Source organism: Aptenodytes forsteri, unplaced genomic scaffold, assembly GCF_000699145.1.
Source record: "Aptenodytes forsteri isolate BGI_AS27 unplaced genomic scaffold, ASM69914v1 Scaffold255, whole genome shotgun sequence".
Classification (NCBI taxonomy): domain Eukaryota; kingdom Metazoa; phylum Chordata; class Aves; order Sphenisciformes; family Spheniscidae; genus Aptenodytes; species Aptenodytes forsteri.
Genome location: NW_008794888.1, coordinates 8,939,010 through 8,954,408, shown reverse-complemented (window position 1 = coordinate 8,954,408; position 15,399 = coordinate 8,939,010). Strand labels below are relative to the sequence as shown.

The 15,399-nt window shown below is 44.6% G+C and overlaps 1 protein-coding gene across 1 annotated transcript in view; it reads left to right on the top strand.

Moving 5' to 3' along the window:
• TFCP2L1 (transcription factor CP2 like 1) overlaps nucleotides 1–15,399 on the top strand; it is a 33,828-nt gene that overhangs the window by 1,866 nt on the left and 16,563 nt on the right. Inside the window, exons 2-3 of the mRNA XM_009275044.1 lie at nucleotides 81–152; nucleotides 4,160–4,311. Coding sequence (XP_009273319.1) covers nucleotides 81–152; nucleotides 4,160–4,311 — 224 coding nt within the window. The remainder of the gene's footprint in view (nucleotides 1–80; nucleotides 153–4,159; nucleotides 4,312–15,399) is intronic.

Genomic DNA, 15,399 nt, shown 5'->3' with positions numbered 1-15,399 from the left:
GGGGAGCCCGGTGTGCCCAGAAAATAACTCTTCCTGAGAAGTTACGGGCTCTTCTGTTTTTCTTTTCCCCTTCTTTTTAGCGCCCAGTTAGACGACCATCACGCAGTTTTGCTTTATGGCTTTTGCCGGCTTCCCTCTCCTCGGGGGCTTAGGTAGCGCAGTTCAAAGGGAGAAGGTGCGACAGTTGCGGAGCACTGTCAAAAGGCTCTGGAAAACGTCTGCTGGCAAGCTGAGAGGGCATCCAGTTTTCTCGGGACGGGATTTCTTTCTCTTCTTTTCGGGACGATGGGTAAAAAGCTCAGAATTTCACTTTCTGAGCTTGTCTAAACCAGCTTTTTCCTGCCTCCACACAGTCGCGTTTAATTAAATGTGCCTAATTTAAGCACAAGGGCCGCTAAACAATAGTCTGTAACATGTGTAGCACAAACCCGTATTTCCTCCCTCCAAAAGACAACGAAACAGACGACTTTGGGAGTTTCCCTTCTGCTGGGTGCTTCTGATTTTTTTTTTTCTGAATATGTAAAGCTGAGCTCTCAGCTGGTGTCAATTGCTGCTGCTCTGCTGAAATGCGATTTTGTTGAATTGCAACAGTGGAGAACCTGGCTGTGGCCCAAGAGCCTTGCCTTCAAAATGTACCCCCAAATAACTACTGTTGAGAGAACATCAAGTTTGTCCGGCGAAGCACTTCAAACACAGATAATACTTCCCTTTCAAGGAGACACGCAATCTTAACTATTCCTGCTCCCTATCGGTGTATTTGCAAAGGAATTTTTTTGACTGAACAATAATTTCCCATTATCAAATGATACAATACTGTGAGATTCTTGCTTTCTGGCAGCTTCCCTGTTTCTTCGTACAAGGTGCTTCACTTCCTTCCTCTATCCCAGTAAGTCTATTTTAACAACATGTATGTGGCAAAAGTCTTGTTCTCTCTTGCTTTGTGCTTGCGAACCTGATTAGTTGAGGATGGTGAGATTGGTAGTAGCAGGTGAGCCTCAGCATTGGTACTTGTGCATATGGTCTGTGTTAGAGAGCATTTACAGTGCTCAGGTTGCTTCATTAACACCATGGATTTGTAGCACCAGAGTGCTACAAGATCATCACGTCTGGATCAGGCTCGAGCCCACAATCAAATTCCTTGGAGTTGGACAAAAACCACATTGGATTATTTCTCCTGACTTGAATGCTAGCTGGGGGAATAAAGGATACCTGATCTGGCAGGAAGGCTGCTAGTATGAAGGTAACCTGTCAATGTTTTAGGGACAAACTTCAGCTTTAATGAGTATCTGCCACTGTGACCGTGGTGGTTTTGATCTGGGACTAAAAGCCCTAAAACCAGTTTTATGGCAGCAATGGCCTCAGGTGTTTCAGGGGAGGTCAGTTGAATAAAATCCTTGTTTTTTGTAGGGACCTCTAATTCTGGCCAATTCACTCTCCATGGGAATGTGTCAAGACACGGATTTCTAGAGGGGCATTCTGCTGAGCTGTGCCTTTATGAAGGCTCTCCATACCCACTTGTAGCGACTTTGTGGAGGAAGCTGAAATAGTACAATCCTTGAAGTAGCTGTAGGAAAAGTTTGTATCAATTGTACTTTGCAGAGATCAAAGGCTTTGTGCATATCTGGGACATCTGTGGAAATTCTGCCATACCTCAGTGGTATTTGTAGTTACAGCAAGACAATACTACAGAAAAATCCTCTTAAATCTTCATTCATTTTTATGGAAACCCTGTATGCATTGCATTCTCTGTTCTGCCAGATAGCTGAACTGTCTCAAATAACTTTCTCCCTTCCCAGGTAAATGGACTAACCCTTGGTTAAGACCAGAACTGTAAAGCTTTAGCATAAAGGTGAAACTTGGGAAGGTTTTACGGGTTTCCACCTTTTTTTTTTTTAAGGATAGGAACTGTTGTAAAAGTCTGCTTTTTCCAAAACTTGATTTGCAACTCCTGAGTGAAGAGAGCTGAACAAATATTGTGATGTCTATAGCTTAGAAATTCTTTTAAGCCCTGATCTGTTGTTCACAACCTTCTAAGTTCCAAACACTTTTAATAAGGTGAAATATTTTAGAAGAGCTTCATCCAAAGCCACAGATACCACTGGCCATTAGTTCAAATGCTATAGAAATAAAAATGTGATTAACTTGTGTGGCTTCATCAGTGCTTTAATATGGTGAAGCTTTCCAGAAACCAAATCATGGATTCCTCCATGCTTGCAGTCTTCAGCGATCAGACAGCTGTTCCAGCAAGTGTAGGGGTGTTAAGAGCCTGATGTGAAATATGATATTTGAATTTCGACTTCCCCTTGCCTAAATTTCTCAACTGTTTCGGCTGAATAGGTGTACAAATTCCTCACCCTTAACTGTTAAACCTGGGCTAGATTTTGTGTGCTGTTTTTTTGCAGAACTGCAGAAGCTTTCAGGCTTCAGAGTTTTTGATCTGTTCTCATCTGTAAAGCAACATGCATTCCAATAGCGTTGTGCAGACGAGCGCATTAAGAGCAAATGTTGGCATCCGGGGTGAGTGAGATGACTCTGTGGAGCAGTATCAGATCCTGCGTGTGTGTGGAGCAATGCTATCTATTTCAGAAATCTACTGCAGGCATTTCTGTCACTTCATTACTGTAATAAATCATCATCACTAAGGAGAAAAAAAAAGCCTCTCTATGGCTGCAGTTAGGCAAGAGCTGTGATTACGTCAGTAATGCCAGTAAGCAAATGGGGCTGGATGCCTTCGAGTTGGTGATAATATGGAGCGGGTGGGGTTGGAAGGGAGAATGGAAAGAGACATGGGTGTTTCTTTTCTCCCGTCTATATCTGAAATGGCACAGTTTGCTCTCTGGCTTTATTTTGCCATAAATGGGAGTACCTGTGTTTGAACCAGGTACTTCAGCAGTTTGCTATAAACTGCTGCACCATTTCACTGATGACCTGGGTAGCCTTCAAGGTTGTGGGTGCTGTGAATGAACGCAGGGTAGATCATTAACTGAACAGGCATGGGAAAAATTCTTAATGCTCTTTCCATAGGGAGCATGCCTGTACACGCTGGCGTGTTCCTGAACGGTTTTTCTTAAAGCTTTTTCTGCATGCGAGTACTGAAAGGAGCAGAACTGCAGCCTCTGTAATGGGGATTTCAAGTCTTCACACATCTGGAGGAAATGGAGGAGGAAAAAAAAACCCAAAACTTTTTATTCTGAACTGTCTCTGTGTTCAACATAATACTCGTGATTTGGAAGGATGTTAGTGTCTGAAGTAGGTGGACACAATGATCAGAAATGTTAGTGACATGGGAAGGGCTAATGTGGTTCTTCAGTATCAGACACGCGAAGATAAGGATGCTTATTCCTGACATCTCATTTTGTACTAATCATTCTGTTGTGCTCTCAGCCTTGTTAATACCTGTTCTGCTTGGGGATTAGTGTGGGTTGGGATCAGTTTGACTGTAAATCAGCAGGCAGGCCAGCATGAACATCTTGTAAAGGAGCCAGAACTGGGACTGTGCACAGGTCCTAGTGAAGCTGCTCCTGAGCACCTGTGTGTGCATTATGAAGGTAGCCCCATGCTCTCTTAAGAGCTATGCGATTCCTTGGGACCAGGTTTATTAGAGTGCAAGGAGATGTTATGAGTCAGTCAATCCAGCAGTTCATGCCATCATTTACCTGAATATCTCCTTTTTACACCAGAGCTGTGTCTGCTCCTCACCCTTGGCTGCTACTTGTAGACGTTTTACTAATCTGATATTCAGCTGTCAAAATAAAGTGCCCTTTCTTGCCTTTTTTTTTTTTCCCCCGGAAAGGCTTTCGTCTGAGAACCCAAGAACTCTTAAACTAATTTATTTCTGCAAGGATGAAGAATCTATTTTTGGTAATTTTTTTCCTCATCAGAAAGACTGCTTAACTGAAAAGTAAATCTGACTTATGTTTTAAAAACATATTCTATTTTGCTAATGCTGTGTTCTTTTGTGTCTAGTGCTGACATCCTAGAGGCAGAAGTTGCCTTGTTACATTATACAGGCCAAATTCTTTCTTTTTTAGGTGTCATAACTCGGTATTTCTCCAGATACCATCTCCGTTATCTCAGAGCATGAGAATCAAATGCAGATTGAGGTGAGAGTATTCCATGAAGTCTTTGTAACTAAACGTGAGTGAATTGTATGTTGCAGAGATGTCCTTGCACTGCCGATCTTCAAGCAGGAAGAACCGCAGCTGTCTCCTGAGAATGATGCCAAACTGCCTCCCTTTCAGTACGTCCTCTGCACAGCCACGTCACCTGCTGTGAAACTGCATGAAGAAACCCTGACCTACCTCAACCAAGGTAGGGTTTGTACTACACTGAAGGAGGGCATATTTCCTGGGAACAATTCATGAGAGAGAGATTGAATCCCATACTTGTGCCTTTCTGGGAGGGCAGTAGGATGGGAAAAAAGGGAAAGAGATGGGGAGGAGGGGGATGGAGGAAAAGAGGAATATTTAATTTTTCACATTTATATATCAGATTGTCAACTGATATAAAATAATGAAGTACCATTGATTTAACTGTTGACTTAAAGCAGCATTATAGCATGCAGAGTTTCCTGTGGCCAGGTACTGGCTTGATCTCAGACAATTTAAACTGCAGCCTCCTACCTTCATCTTAAAAGACCAGATTAATTAAGCAGATTGGTAAACTTTGGGTTGGGGAGGGCTCTTAACATTGCAAGTCTCCAAGTGCTGCTGGAGGGCATTGCCAGAGGATGAGCTAGCAAGTATCCAAGGGCTCCTAGGTGGTCTGGGCAGTGTGACGTTGCTCCCACTGTCTGGGTGATGTGGCTCTGCTCAGTCCCTAATTTGACAAGTTGGTGGGGTTCAGGGCAGCAAGATCCTCTATAACTGACCTCATAGGCTAATTTTTACTCCTGGCTAAACAAGCTCTGTGTGTTTCCCTAGGCTTTTTTTTCCCTTTGGCAGAATTTGTGCAGACACATCTGTCCTGCATGTGGGTCCTGGAGGGATCAAACTTCTCTAGGCACAGATTATGCTAAAACTTACTACACTTATTTTCTGCCGGGTTGTAAACAAGGGCATTGGTCTAGCAACAAGGTGAAGGCTGTCTGCCCTATGTTACTGAGATCCTGTCCTGCTTCAGGACACTGCCTCAGCTCTTCAAGCTTTGTGCACTGAGCGTGAAGCTCACTCAGGTGCTGCTCTGGCTATGTTTCTCTCAATGTTTGTACAAAGCAGAGCTCTGACCTCCTTTGGGCTCTGACCTCAGGTGTGTCTGGCTGCTGGATCTGTGTTGCTAGCTGGTAGACCCATGGAGCCCCCCTAGGAAGATCAGCCAAGTGCTGCAGGCTCCATCCAAGGAGCCAGATGTTTCCTGTCGCATAAGCTGGCACTGTGCTGTCTCGCAGATCAAAAGATTCTTGAGATTTGTGACTGTCTTCCCAGTTTATCCATCCAAATACAGTAGACCCCAGGAGCTGATACGGGGCATATCAAGGGTGAGATGGAGATGAATCTTCCTGTGAAACACTGAATTCTTTCCTGTTTCGGAGTAAAAGATTTTCTGTTGTGAAAAGCAGTTGATGGCCAAATATTTTAGCATACATGAGGCAGTGCCTGCTTTTTTACCTCAGTAGGGCAAAAGTTAGACAACTCTTTACACAATACCATGAGTTTTAAGAAACTGTGTGACTAAAGCAGTCCAGGTTTTCCTATGTAGAGTACGACTGTTACTGCCTTTGCAGATAGACCATGTTGTGTTAGGCTTTCTCCTGCTTACTATCACAAGGAGTTGTCTCCTGCTCCATCTTGACACAGTACTGACCTGTTTCCTTGGCAGACCACCAGTGCTCGTATCTTCTGCATCTGTCTTTCATCCGTCAAGGGGGAAGGTGGGATGTGTCCTTGCAGAATACACCCTGGGGAGCATAGGGCTGGACAGGCCTGGAGGAACAAAGCAGGGATGAGGCTGGCAGGAGCTGTGCAGTGGGGCAGAGTTGGGAAGGGGCTGGGGGAAGAAGTGGGCACTCCTTAGTGCTGTTGGCTTGCCACACTGGATGAAAACACCACAACAGAGTTTTTGGGGTGATTAGTGGTAAAAGGTGGTGCATCTCCTGACAGTTGAATGGCTCACTGCTTTCTGTTCCTCTTGGCAGGAACTTTGCATCTGGCTACCACCTTCTCAGGAGCATCCTCACCTCATTTATTTAAGCTCCCAAGCAATTCATCTTCCTTCTTACAGTGAGATGCTCTGAGTTTCTTGAAAAACCTCTTGAAATTCAAGGCGCTCTGTATGTAGATGGATTTTTTTTTTCCCCCTTGAGATCTTGCAATGTACCTATTTTAAAAGCCATTCTGCTCCACTCCAGCAGGTTGCAGGAGTCCACACCATTGGCTGCACTCTTGCTCCCAGCATTGACCCTTTCCGATAGCAAGGGCAGGCCTTGACTGTAAATTTGTCTGACATGTAATCTACCTTGATACTAAGTCCTTTAGACCGAAATTACTTGCCTGTGCTAGTTACGAAAAAGGGACTGGAGTCTGCTCCCATGTGGATATGAGCTGCTGTGAGAAGCTTGTGTGGTCATTGAAGGTAACTACAGATATGGGGGAAGAGGATGCTGGACACACCTTTCAACCAGCTGTGGTCAGAGCTGGGGAGTCTAATCTCTGTTGGTGGGATATCAGTGAGGACACTGCCTGGGGTTAAAAAGAGATGAGGATTTGTCTTGCAATTCCAGGACAGAGAATCAATTTGAATTGGCAGGTAACCTCCCATTGCACTTAGGGGTTTCTGTTTAGAGACTTCTACATAAAAGGGTATTTGGTCTCTTTCATGACATCTGTGTCAAAAGCATGTTCCTCATGCATTGACCTTCTGGAATAAAAAATAGAAGGTCTGTCTGTTTAAAAGCAAAAATTGAAGTGCTTGAGCCAAACACTCTTTTCCTTTCAGCAACACTTCTCTGTGGGAACCACTCTTTGATTCTTGAGCTATATAGTTTCCCAGCAGGTACCTGTTGTGTAGGTATCTTCTCATCCCTTTTCCAAAACCAGAGGAGGGTGCTGCAACTCTTTACTTTGACCTGCTCAACACAAGCCAGGGAATCCCACACTGATCTCAATTGTCCTGCCTGAGCTAGAGCTAAGTGCAGGTTACAGGTTCTGACAGAAAATTAATCCCATTAATAGACTTATGTTGTACGATCCTGAGGAGGTATGTGAAGGGGACCTCAAGGCAGCCCAGGTTTCTGGAGCCAATACTCACGGCATGGCAGAAGAGCTGACTGACTCCAGAGCGCTGTGACCCAGCTGCAGTGCCATAGCCATCTCACAAAGCAATTCAGACCATTCCGTACACCTTATCGCCTTACGCAGACTATAAGCAAAGGGACACCTCTTGCACCTTACCCTCTTTCTGTGCTTATCGTGGTCTGGCCAAACACTGTTACATAAAACTTCCCTTCTTCCTTGTATGCTTGAGTTTTGTGATGGATTACTTTAGCAAATGGGTAACTTCATTAATGGATGTCCCTCTACCCTGTCTGTGCTGGTGAGAGCTTCAGTCATAGCTGGCTCCTAGTAAGGCAGATGCAAAACCACAGTGGCTGTCCCCGCTTCAACAAAGCAATTCATATCCAATGTGGTTACTTACCCAAATCGTGAGGACTGGGTTTGGGGTTTTCTGCTTGCTGGGTGACTCTTGCCACTCGCTGTCCAAATGTTTGTTCCTGACTTGAGCTCTTCACCACTCAGTAACTGACCTTTTGTCACCATGAAGCAGCTCTGCTCCCTGCCCTGAAACACTGACTCCACGCATGACTGGTTCAATGGCAGTTGGTGAGTGGACCAGCTCAGGAGATAGTCCATGCACAGAACTGGATAGCAGAAAGGTCAGGTCTGACAGAGCTATGGAGTGGGGAAAGCTGGAAGAACTGGGTAGCAAATTGAAGGCCAAGTTGCCTAGCAGAGATAGAGGAACCAGTTGAGAGATTCAGGTGAGATCTTGAATGGGTTTCATATGGGCTAGGAAGAAGGGCTGTCCAGTGGCTGTGTTTGTGTACAAACAGGAGAGGGGTGGGAGAGGGCTCCAGGCTTGTGGAGCATGACTGCTCATAAGCCTTGCTTCTTGCTGGATAGACCCAGAGAGATGGTTAGTGGCATTGAGGAGGAAGAGGTTTTCAGCCTGGGCTCTCCACAAAGGTGAAGGAGGAAGCTGAGAGGACTCCTGAGCTGGAGACCAGCATTTTCAGCAACGGCAGGGGAAGCATTTGTGAGGGAGCATAAGGGAGTGAGTTTAGCTGTTGTGTTAAGTTGACCTGGGGACATTCAGCAGTGGCAGGCTCCCAAGCTTGTCTGCTCCAGTTTGAAACCATGGGTGCTCGCTGACCGCAGCTCTAGAACCAGCCTGTAAATGAAGTAACTAGAGTCAAATCCTTAGCTTGGTTTCCAAAGACTGACTCATTCATTACACTTGTCCTTCCCGATATCTTCCCCCCCCTGCCTTCCCACATTCCTTGGGAAACTGGAGCCAGAGCCCCGTTAGCTGAAATTGAACATCATCGTAGTTTGCTAATCCTTAGGGCAGTTCCTATATTGAGATACCTTTACTGGACCTCAGGAGGATTACTCATCCGATGGGACAAAGTATAGACTTATTAGTGTGGTGTCTTAACACCACTCCACCTTCAGTCCACAAAACTGGTAAAGGTGCTGTGTCCTCACATTAGGAGCTGCTGCTGGCATCGCTCCTTTGGTCAGGGATCGCATCTGTCAACAGAGCTACACTGTCCAGAAGTCTGCAGTACAAACATCGCCTAACGCTTTTGGAACTAGCCCGCCTTTTAGCACTATTTCAGTGTCTCTTGTGGATAGGGATTTTCAGACAAACAATCAACCAGCAACCATATTACAAACCACTGCTTTAGCAAGAGGACTTGATGCAGTTGCATATTCCATGGTCTGCAGTCATATGGGGTGTGGTTTGACCATGGCTGGTTGAAACTAGTTTCAAACACAGACAGAAATGGGAGCAATGAAGGTGGTTCTAGAAATTGCACCAGGAGGAATGTGGAGGAAACAAGCACTGTACAGTAGATCTGAATGCTAATAAATGTGAGGAAATAAAATCATTCCTTTAAAAAACAAAACAAAAAGCCAAAAAACACAAAAACCTGAAAGTCATTGCCCAGGGGAATCAGCTCGTAGTGCCAGAACCACATGTGGACTGCGAGCTATTCAAGTCATGATTTTGTTTCATGACCAGCATTGGATTGGCTCAGAGCCTCAGATCTAAATTACTCTAAATAGAGGGTGGTTAAGGTTGATGGCAGGAGGTCACTGAGAGCAGGCTGTGTGACAAATCCAGCCCTGTCCTCCAGTGGTACTTCAGCGTAACTGGCCATCACCTGCCTGTAAAGTTTTCCTGGGCTCTGTTCAGCTCTCCAGAACTGCGGTATGTCACTTGTGGTTCTTGGCCATGTGAGGATTTTAGTGTACAGCTGGTTAGGGTTAGGAAGGCTGGCCATCTCTGCTTTACAGTGTCTTCCAGGAGTCATCTTTATTGCCAGCCCTAGACAGTTCAGAAAACAAACAAGCCAAGAACCCAAACCATGAGAGAAAACCACTAACATCTGAGAAGACCTGTGATGATGATGGGAGCGTTGCTGTAGAGGTGTATAAGCAACAGAGGCCTCATGAAGCTAAAGATGGACTTAGTTTGAGTCTGGATCACACCTAAATGAAAGCCCCAAGTTTCAGCCCTCAGGTGCAAAGGCATGTATCCAGGTTCAAGACACGTGTGCGTAAACTGGTACACTTTAAACTGCTGTGTTTAAAATCTGCTGGGTGTTGTCCTGCCTCAGCTTACTGCAGACATGTCTTGGTTTCTCCTCCAAAGAAAGGTGCAGAAAGCACTGAGCAAGGAGCAGCTGAAGAGGACATCTTGAAACTGATTGCTAATTGCTTGGGTAGGAGATGAAATAGCTTGCAACAGAAGGCAAAAGAGAACCTCTGACGCCCTTAAAAAGTCTAGAGTTAAAATTCAGTTGTCCAATCTTCTACAGTCAGAGAACCCAGTTTTAAACACAGATTTACAGTAAATGAAAAAAGCTGTTTTGTATTGACGTTAACTTATACGTAATTGAGTTTTTATGGGGTCACAACTATCTGAATGTTTGTAGTTTTCCTGGAACAATTCTTTATTTGCCTAAATGAAGTGTAGAGAGGGCTGAGTGACCAGTTCTGCCTGGGTGTGCTTCTGGTTTAATTATAGCTCTGTTTGTGGGGATATTTTTGCTTTGTCCCATGCTAAGAACTGCCTCTTATCCTAACAATCATTGCCATTACTGACCAGGCCCTGGGTATTTCAAGGAGCTCTGCTGCTGGTGGCCTCTCCTGTGTGAACATGCACTCCACCCTTGCCTGAGATCACAAGCACAACAATGACTTTGTGTTGTTGAGACTGTGAATATCAGGTGCTCCCTCGTGCCTGCCCACCTATGCGTCCTTGATCCCTGATCATTGTGGGGTGCCGTACTGCTCCTTGACCCCTTTCCACTCTGTTCCTGGGTTTGGACGGCTTAAAAAAATGGCTAACAAAGCTGGTTTGTCTTTCCCGTTTCTGAGACTGGCTACTTGGTATTTTTGGTTCTTGTGGTGCACCTCTTCATCTTTGGAGAAGGAATTTGTCTCCTGCCTGGCTTTGAAGACAGCTCTGAGTAGGTTTTGGTGTCTCAGCTGAAGCCATTAATTGTGCTAGCAGCAATTTCCCCATATGTTTGGCAGCTCTGTCTTCACTTGGCAGCCCAGGATAAACAACCCTGTCTCCAAACCACACCATCCCTAAGCTCACTATGAATCTTGCTTCAGATGACAGGGCACCTCTGCATAAATAGAGCATCTGACTTCTGTTGTCCCTAGGAAGCTAGAATCTCAGTTGTCTTTTAACCAAGAGGCTGTTTTCTATTCTTTCTGTAATCCTTTCTTCTGTTGCTAACATCTGGATAAAATTCAAATGGGATTGTGAACTTGCTGGATTGTAGCCTGTGCACAACTCCTACTGGAAGCCCCTAGACTGCATTTTGTTCTCCCACTTCCATAAATCTTCAGTATCTGTGAAGGAAGGAAGTGCTCAGAAGTTCCTCTGAGTGTAGTGAGAAGTAAGAGAATATCTGTAAGATTTTTTCCTTATATTCCATGTCACTGTTTTACTTGTCTCCATTATCCATATCTACTTTGAGATTCTTGTAATTATGATAGTGAAATTTTTGCCTGTGTTTTTACAGCATTTGCTGTCTGTATCAATGTACCTATTAATCTGAGAAGATGTAGAAATTTTTCAATTAGCTTTCCCCAACTTGCAGTGTCCTAAAAGATCACGTTTTAGGTAGCAATAAGAAGCTTGGGAAGCCCTGTAGGTTTGACATGATTAGCTGTTTTTATAGGTGTAATGAATGATACCTTCTTTCTAAAGAGGCTGGGAAAAAGATGCCTTTTTTCCCTTTGCTTCCTACCAAGCATTTATTATGTGTTCCTGAAACTAGCCATCAAGTACTTAAGCAGTGAGATTCCTCTTGTCCTAGCTCGGTGCCACACTAGTGACCTGTGTTGAAGGTACAGTCTGCTTTGATGGGACAGTTGTCAATCACATCATCTTCCCTGCTCTGTGGTAGGCACTAACTGAGTAGCCAGCTGCGGGAGTGGGACTTGCTTTCTCCCAGTTTCTTACTGCGGAAACATGGTGAAGGAAGTGACTTACCTGAGGGCATCTGAGGGAGCTGCTGGGTGGGGTCAGGAGTCGTACTCAGCTCCCCTGCATTGCTCTTCAGCACCCTCACCCGGGACCATTCTTCTTAGTTATCTGAAACTCAAGTAAATATTACACACAAAGCTACTCTTACAGAGCTATAAAACCTGTTGTCCAAATTGACTTAGAACAGGTTGAAACCAGAAAAAGCCTGTATTTTTTACTTACACAGGGGGTGCTGAGGTTTTCTGAGCTGGACAGATGTGACTAAGATAGTCCTAGGTGTTTCAAGTACATGCTAGAGAAGTGGAAATACAGGAAGAAATTATTTTCACAGGGCAGATATTTTTTCAGCTTTCCATCAGAAGTCCATAATTCCTTCACTGATTAATTTGTATTAAAAATCGAAGTTTATACCATGGCTTAGATTAGGTGGGATTCAACAAAGTGGATGAGGCCTATGCAAGAGAAGCCCAGGTGCTCACAGTGAACTTGGCAACTGGGAGTGTCTCTGTGTCTACTGGCTGGTTTTGTGCCCTTGATTCAAAGTTAGACTGCAGTCTTGAAGGAATTAAATGTACATCCCTCTCTTTTGAGTGGAAACCACTATAAATGAGGAGTGTTTCTGTTAGTGCCTGTTAGCTATGAAGTGTCACCACTGTGAAATAGACCATCTTCAAAAGCCTGGGAAGAGTAGGGCTCAGCCAAATGTTCACATAGTAAATGAGCACTGAAATTTTCCTCCAGCAAACTTGGCTCTGAGGCATGTGTTTGGCTTTCCCACAAGAAAGAGGTAGGGAAAGAGAAAGAAGGGGACAAAGAAACCCCCTCGAGTTGGGGGCAGATTGTAAAAGGAGGAAAAACATAGGAAGAGACACGATGACAGTGTAACTCTATGGTGTGGTAGTAGAATTAGTAGTTGAATTGGTCTGCTGTGTTCCTGTAGTCTTGCTACCCTGGTGGTAGTGGCAGGTAGGGCAGGTATCCTCAGTACTGCTCTCAGATGGGTACTGGAACACAGTGGAGCTAAGATAGCTTTGCTGCAGAGGGAGACAGTCAGGAGGCAGGTGAAGGGCAAGGCTGTGAATCCTAAAGCAAGGCATGTGTAAATTGTGATTCTTATTGCCACAGTATAAGCAAGTTCAGAAGGAGACTGTACAAAAGAGGAGTTTGTTTGCATTGGTCATGACTGGGCAGCTTGATATGGATATCATCTGGACACTGAATACCAGAAGCTGGGAAGTTATGGCCAGGAAAGGGTGGGCTGTGTCCACCCTGCTCCATCCCTGGGTGCTTATAACTGCGTGTTGTGTTGAAGATGAGATGTGGGGCAAGATGGGCTACTGAGTCAGGATGACTCTTGTGTTCCTTCTGCATTTCCTGGCCCACAGTTGGTCCTCTTTTGCAGGATTTTCATGTTCCTATCATAGTGGGAGCTTTCAGGGTGGCCTATTGTGTAGCTGGTGCATTCATAATATCCACTGGATAAACATCTCCTACAGCATCTTGTCAAATGAGGCAGCAGTAAGCAACTGCAGAATATCCACTGCCATTTCTGGCCTGGGGAGGGAGAATTCTGACCTTGCTCCTTGTCCTGCAGAGTGTCCGCACACGGGACGCTTCAGCAAGTCTTATACTAAGTTTTATTTTTGCTTTTGTCTGGCTAAAATGGTGTGGGCAGTCAAGCATGCAAGTTCAGATGCCAGCTCTGTCACTCTTGCCTGTTTACCCTGTGGGTTCCTTAATCTTTCTTGTCAGAAAAATCTCTGTGTGCCTGATGCCCTGAATAGTTGCATTTGGCTGTTTCAAAGGTGATCCTCCTGCCTGCTGGATGTGCTTTGGTTTAGGAGGATAAATGCTTTCTTTTTTTCTCCTCCCCCTCCTTCTGTGTGCTGCATTCAACTGTCAGCATTCCTTTGCCTTTATCTGTATGCTATTTAGGATGTCCATATAAAGTTGCTAAATGGAATTTTTATTGGCCAGCTTGGCTTAATAATCAAACAGTTTCCAGGCTGGTTCTGTCTAGTGCTGTGTGGATCCATTCTGAGAAAGAGGACTCGCAGTTGTTTGTTTTGGTTTTTTTTTTTTTCTTTCCACCAACTTTTGTTGGGGATATTGCTTAGTATAAGGTTAGGGTTTAATTAATTGTTGGAAAAGCATGGCTAGATTAAGTAAGGCCTGAGTCATATTGGTCTGGAACATAAGCATCCTAATTGGAAATTAGTATATCGTATCGGTGTATTGTGCAGAAAACCACAAAATGCGTGGTGCAAGTGGCCCTTGAAACGTAACACCAAAACAAAAAAAAGCAAGCAGGATATTGTGGTTGTGTAGCAAATAATCTTTGAACAAAATGTAACTTTGAGCTTGAAATAATGATAATCTTCTATAATCAGAAGTTGCCTAGAATTCCTGATGGCTGACTAAATTCCAGCAACGGAAATCAGTTAAACGGTTATAGCTTGTACCTTTTGAGCGTGTGAAAGTGTTCCCATGTTCAACTAAATTATTTTTCATCCGTAGCGAATGGTTGACTTTCAGTTCTTTTGTCCCCAAACTAAGTGGTCATGCCTCCATTTAATGTGCGTTAATTACCAAAGACAATAAAAGTTTAAGTAAAGAGTCTATAAATCCTCTTTAAGATAGATGCAATTGCTTTATGAATCACCAGGCAGGAACTCTCTGGACCTGGGTGGTTACTACTTTGCTGGATACTACTCTTGTTTGTAAAGCAGAGTTGCTCAAACTCTAGCCTAGGAGGAGATTGCATAAATTTGCTGTTGCTCAGGGAATGTCTGCTCAAAATACAAATTACTGTGTATCATCACCCAACCAGGTTTTTACTGGTGCCCCTGAAGCTTTCAGTGAAGCTGGGAGACAAATTGCATCTCAGGAATTTAATGTGGTTTTCCAAATATTTATTACCGTTCTCTTCCCTGCCTGAAGTAGGGAAGAAGGGTTGTGGCAAGCTCGGTGCAAGGGGAGCACTGGGTCACGCAGACAGGCAGGCAGGAGGCTGCTTTGGCCTCAGCTATGCCGGGGATTTGCTTGCAAAATGTGTTCTTCATTTCAAGTAGTGAGAGAGATGCTTTAGGTGCCCTTGTACGTGTCCAATATTACAACATGACTAGAGAGCAGCCTGGTCACCAACTTTGAAGCTATCTTGAACCTGTGTTGCCTGTGGTGGTGCAGCTATGGCCAATGTTGAGAGCATGGAAGGAAAAGGGTTTCAGCAAATTGCTGGCCTTTAGCACTGGGTTTGAGACTAGTGTTCAGCAATGTTGAATATCATCCTGGTAAAGGGGGACTGCTGTGAAACTGCCACCGCTGCTCTCCATTGCCACAGATGTTTTCTTCAGGCTTTTCCTTCCATCTGAGCCCTGTGGATGTTAAAACCCCTGTCAGCTGGGGACCAGATACTGCCCTGGTCAAGGCCAGACCATTCAATCAAATCATTGCAGAGTCTCAGCATCGGTACCCTCTGCCCCTGTCTCGAGCTTTACCACCAGGCGTTGTCTTGGAAAGATGTAGTCTAACCTGTATTAATCTGTATTTCCATCTGAGACAGATGGAAAAAGTCAGTGTAGGGGAACACTCTCTCTTTCAGCTGTATGTTTTGGGCTTAGCTACTTGCAGCTGTCTTGGGAACCGGGAATACAGTTTGTTTTAGTCACG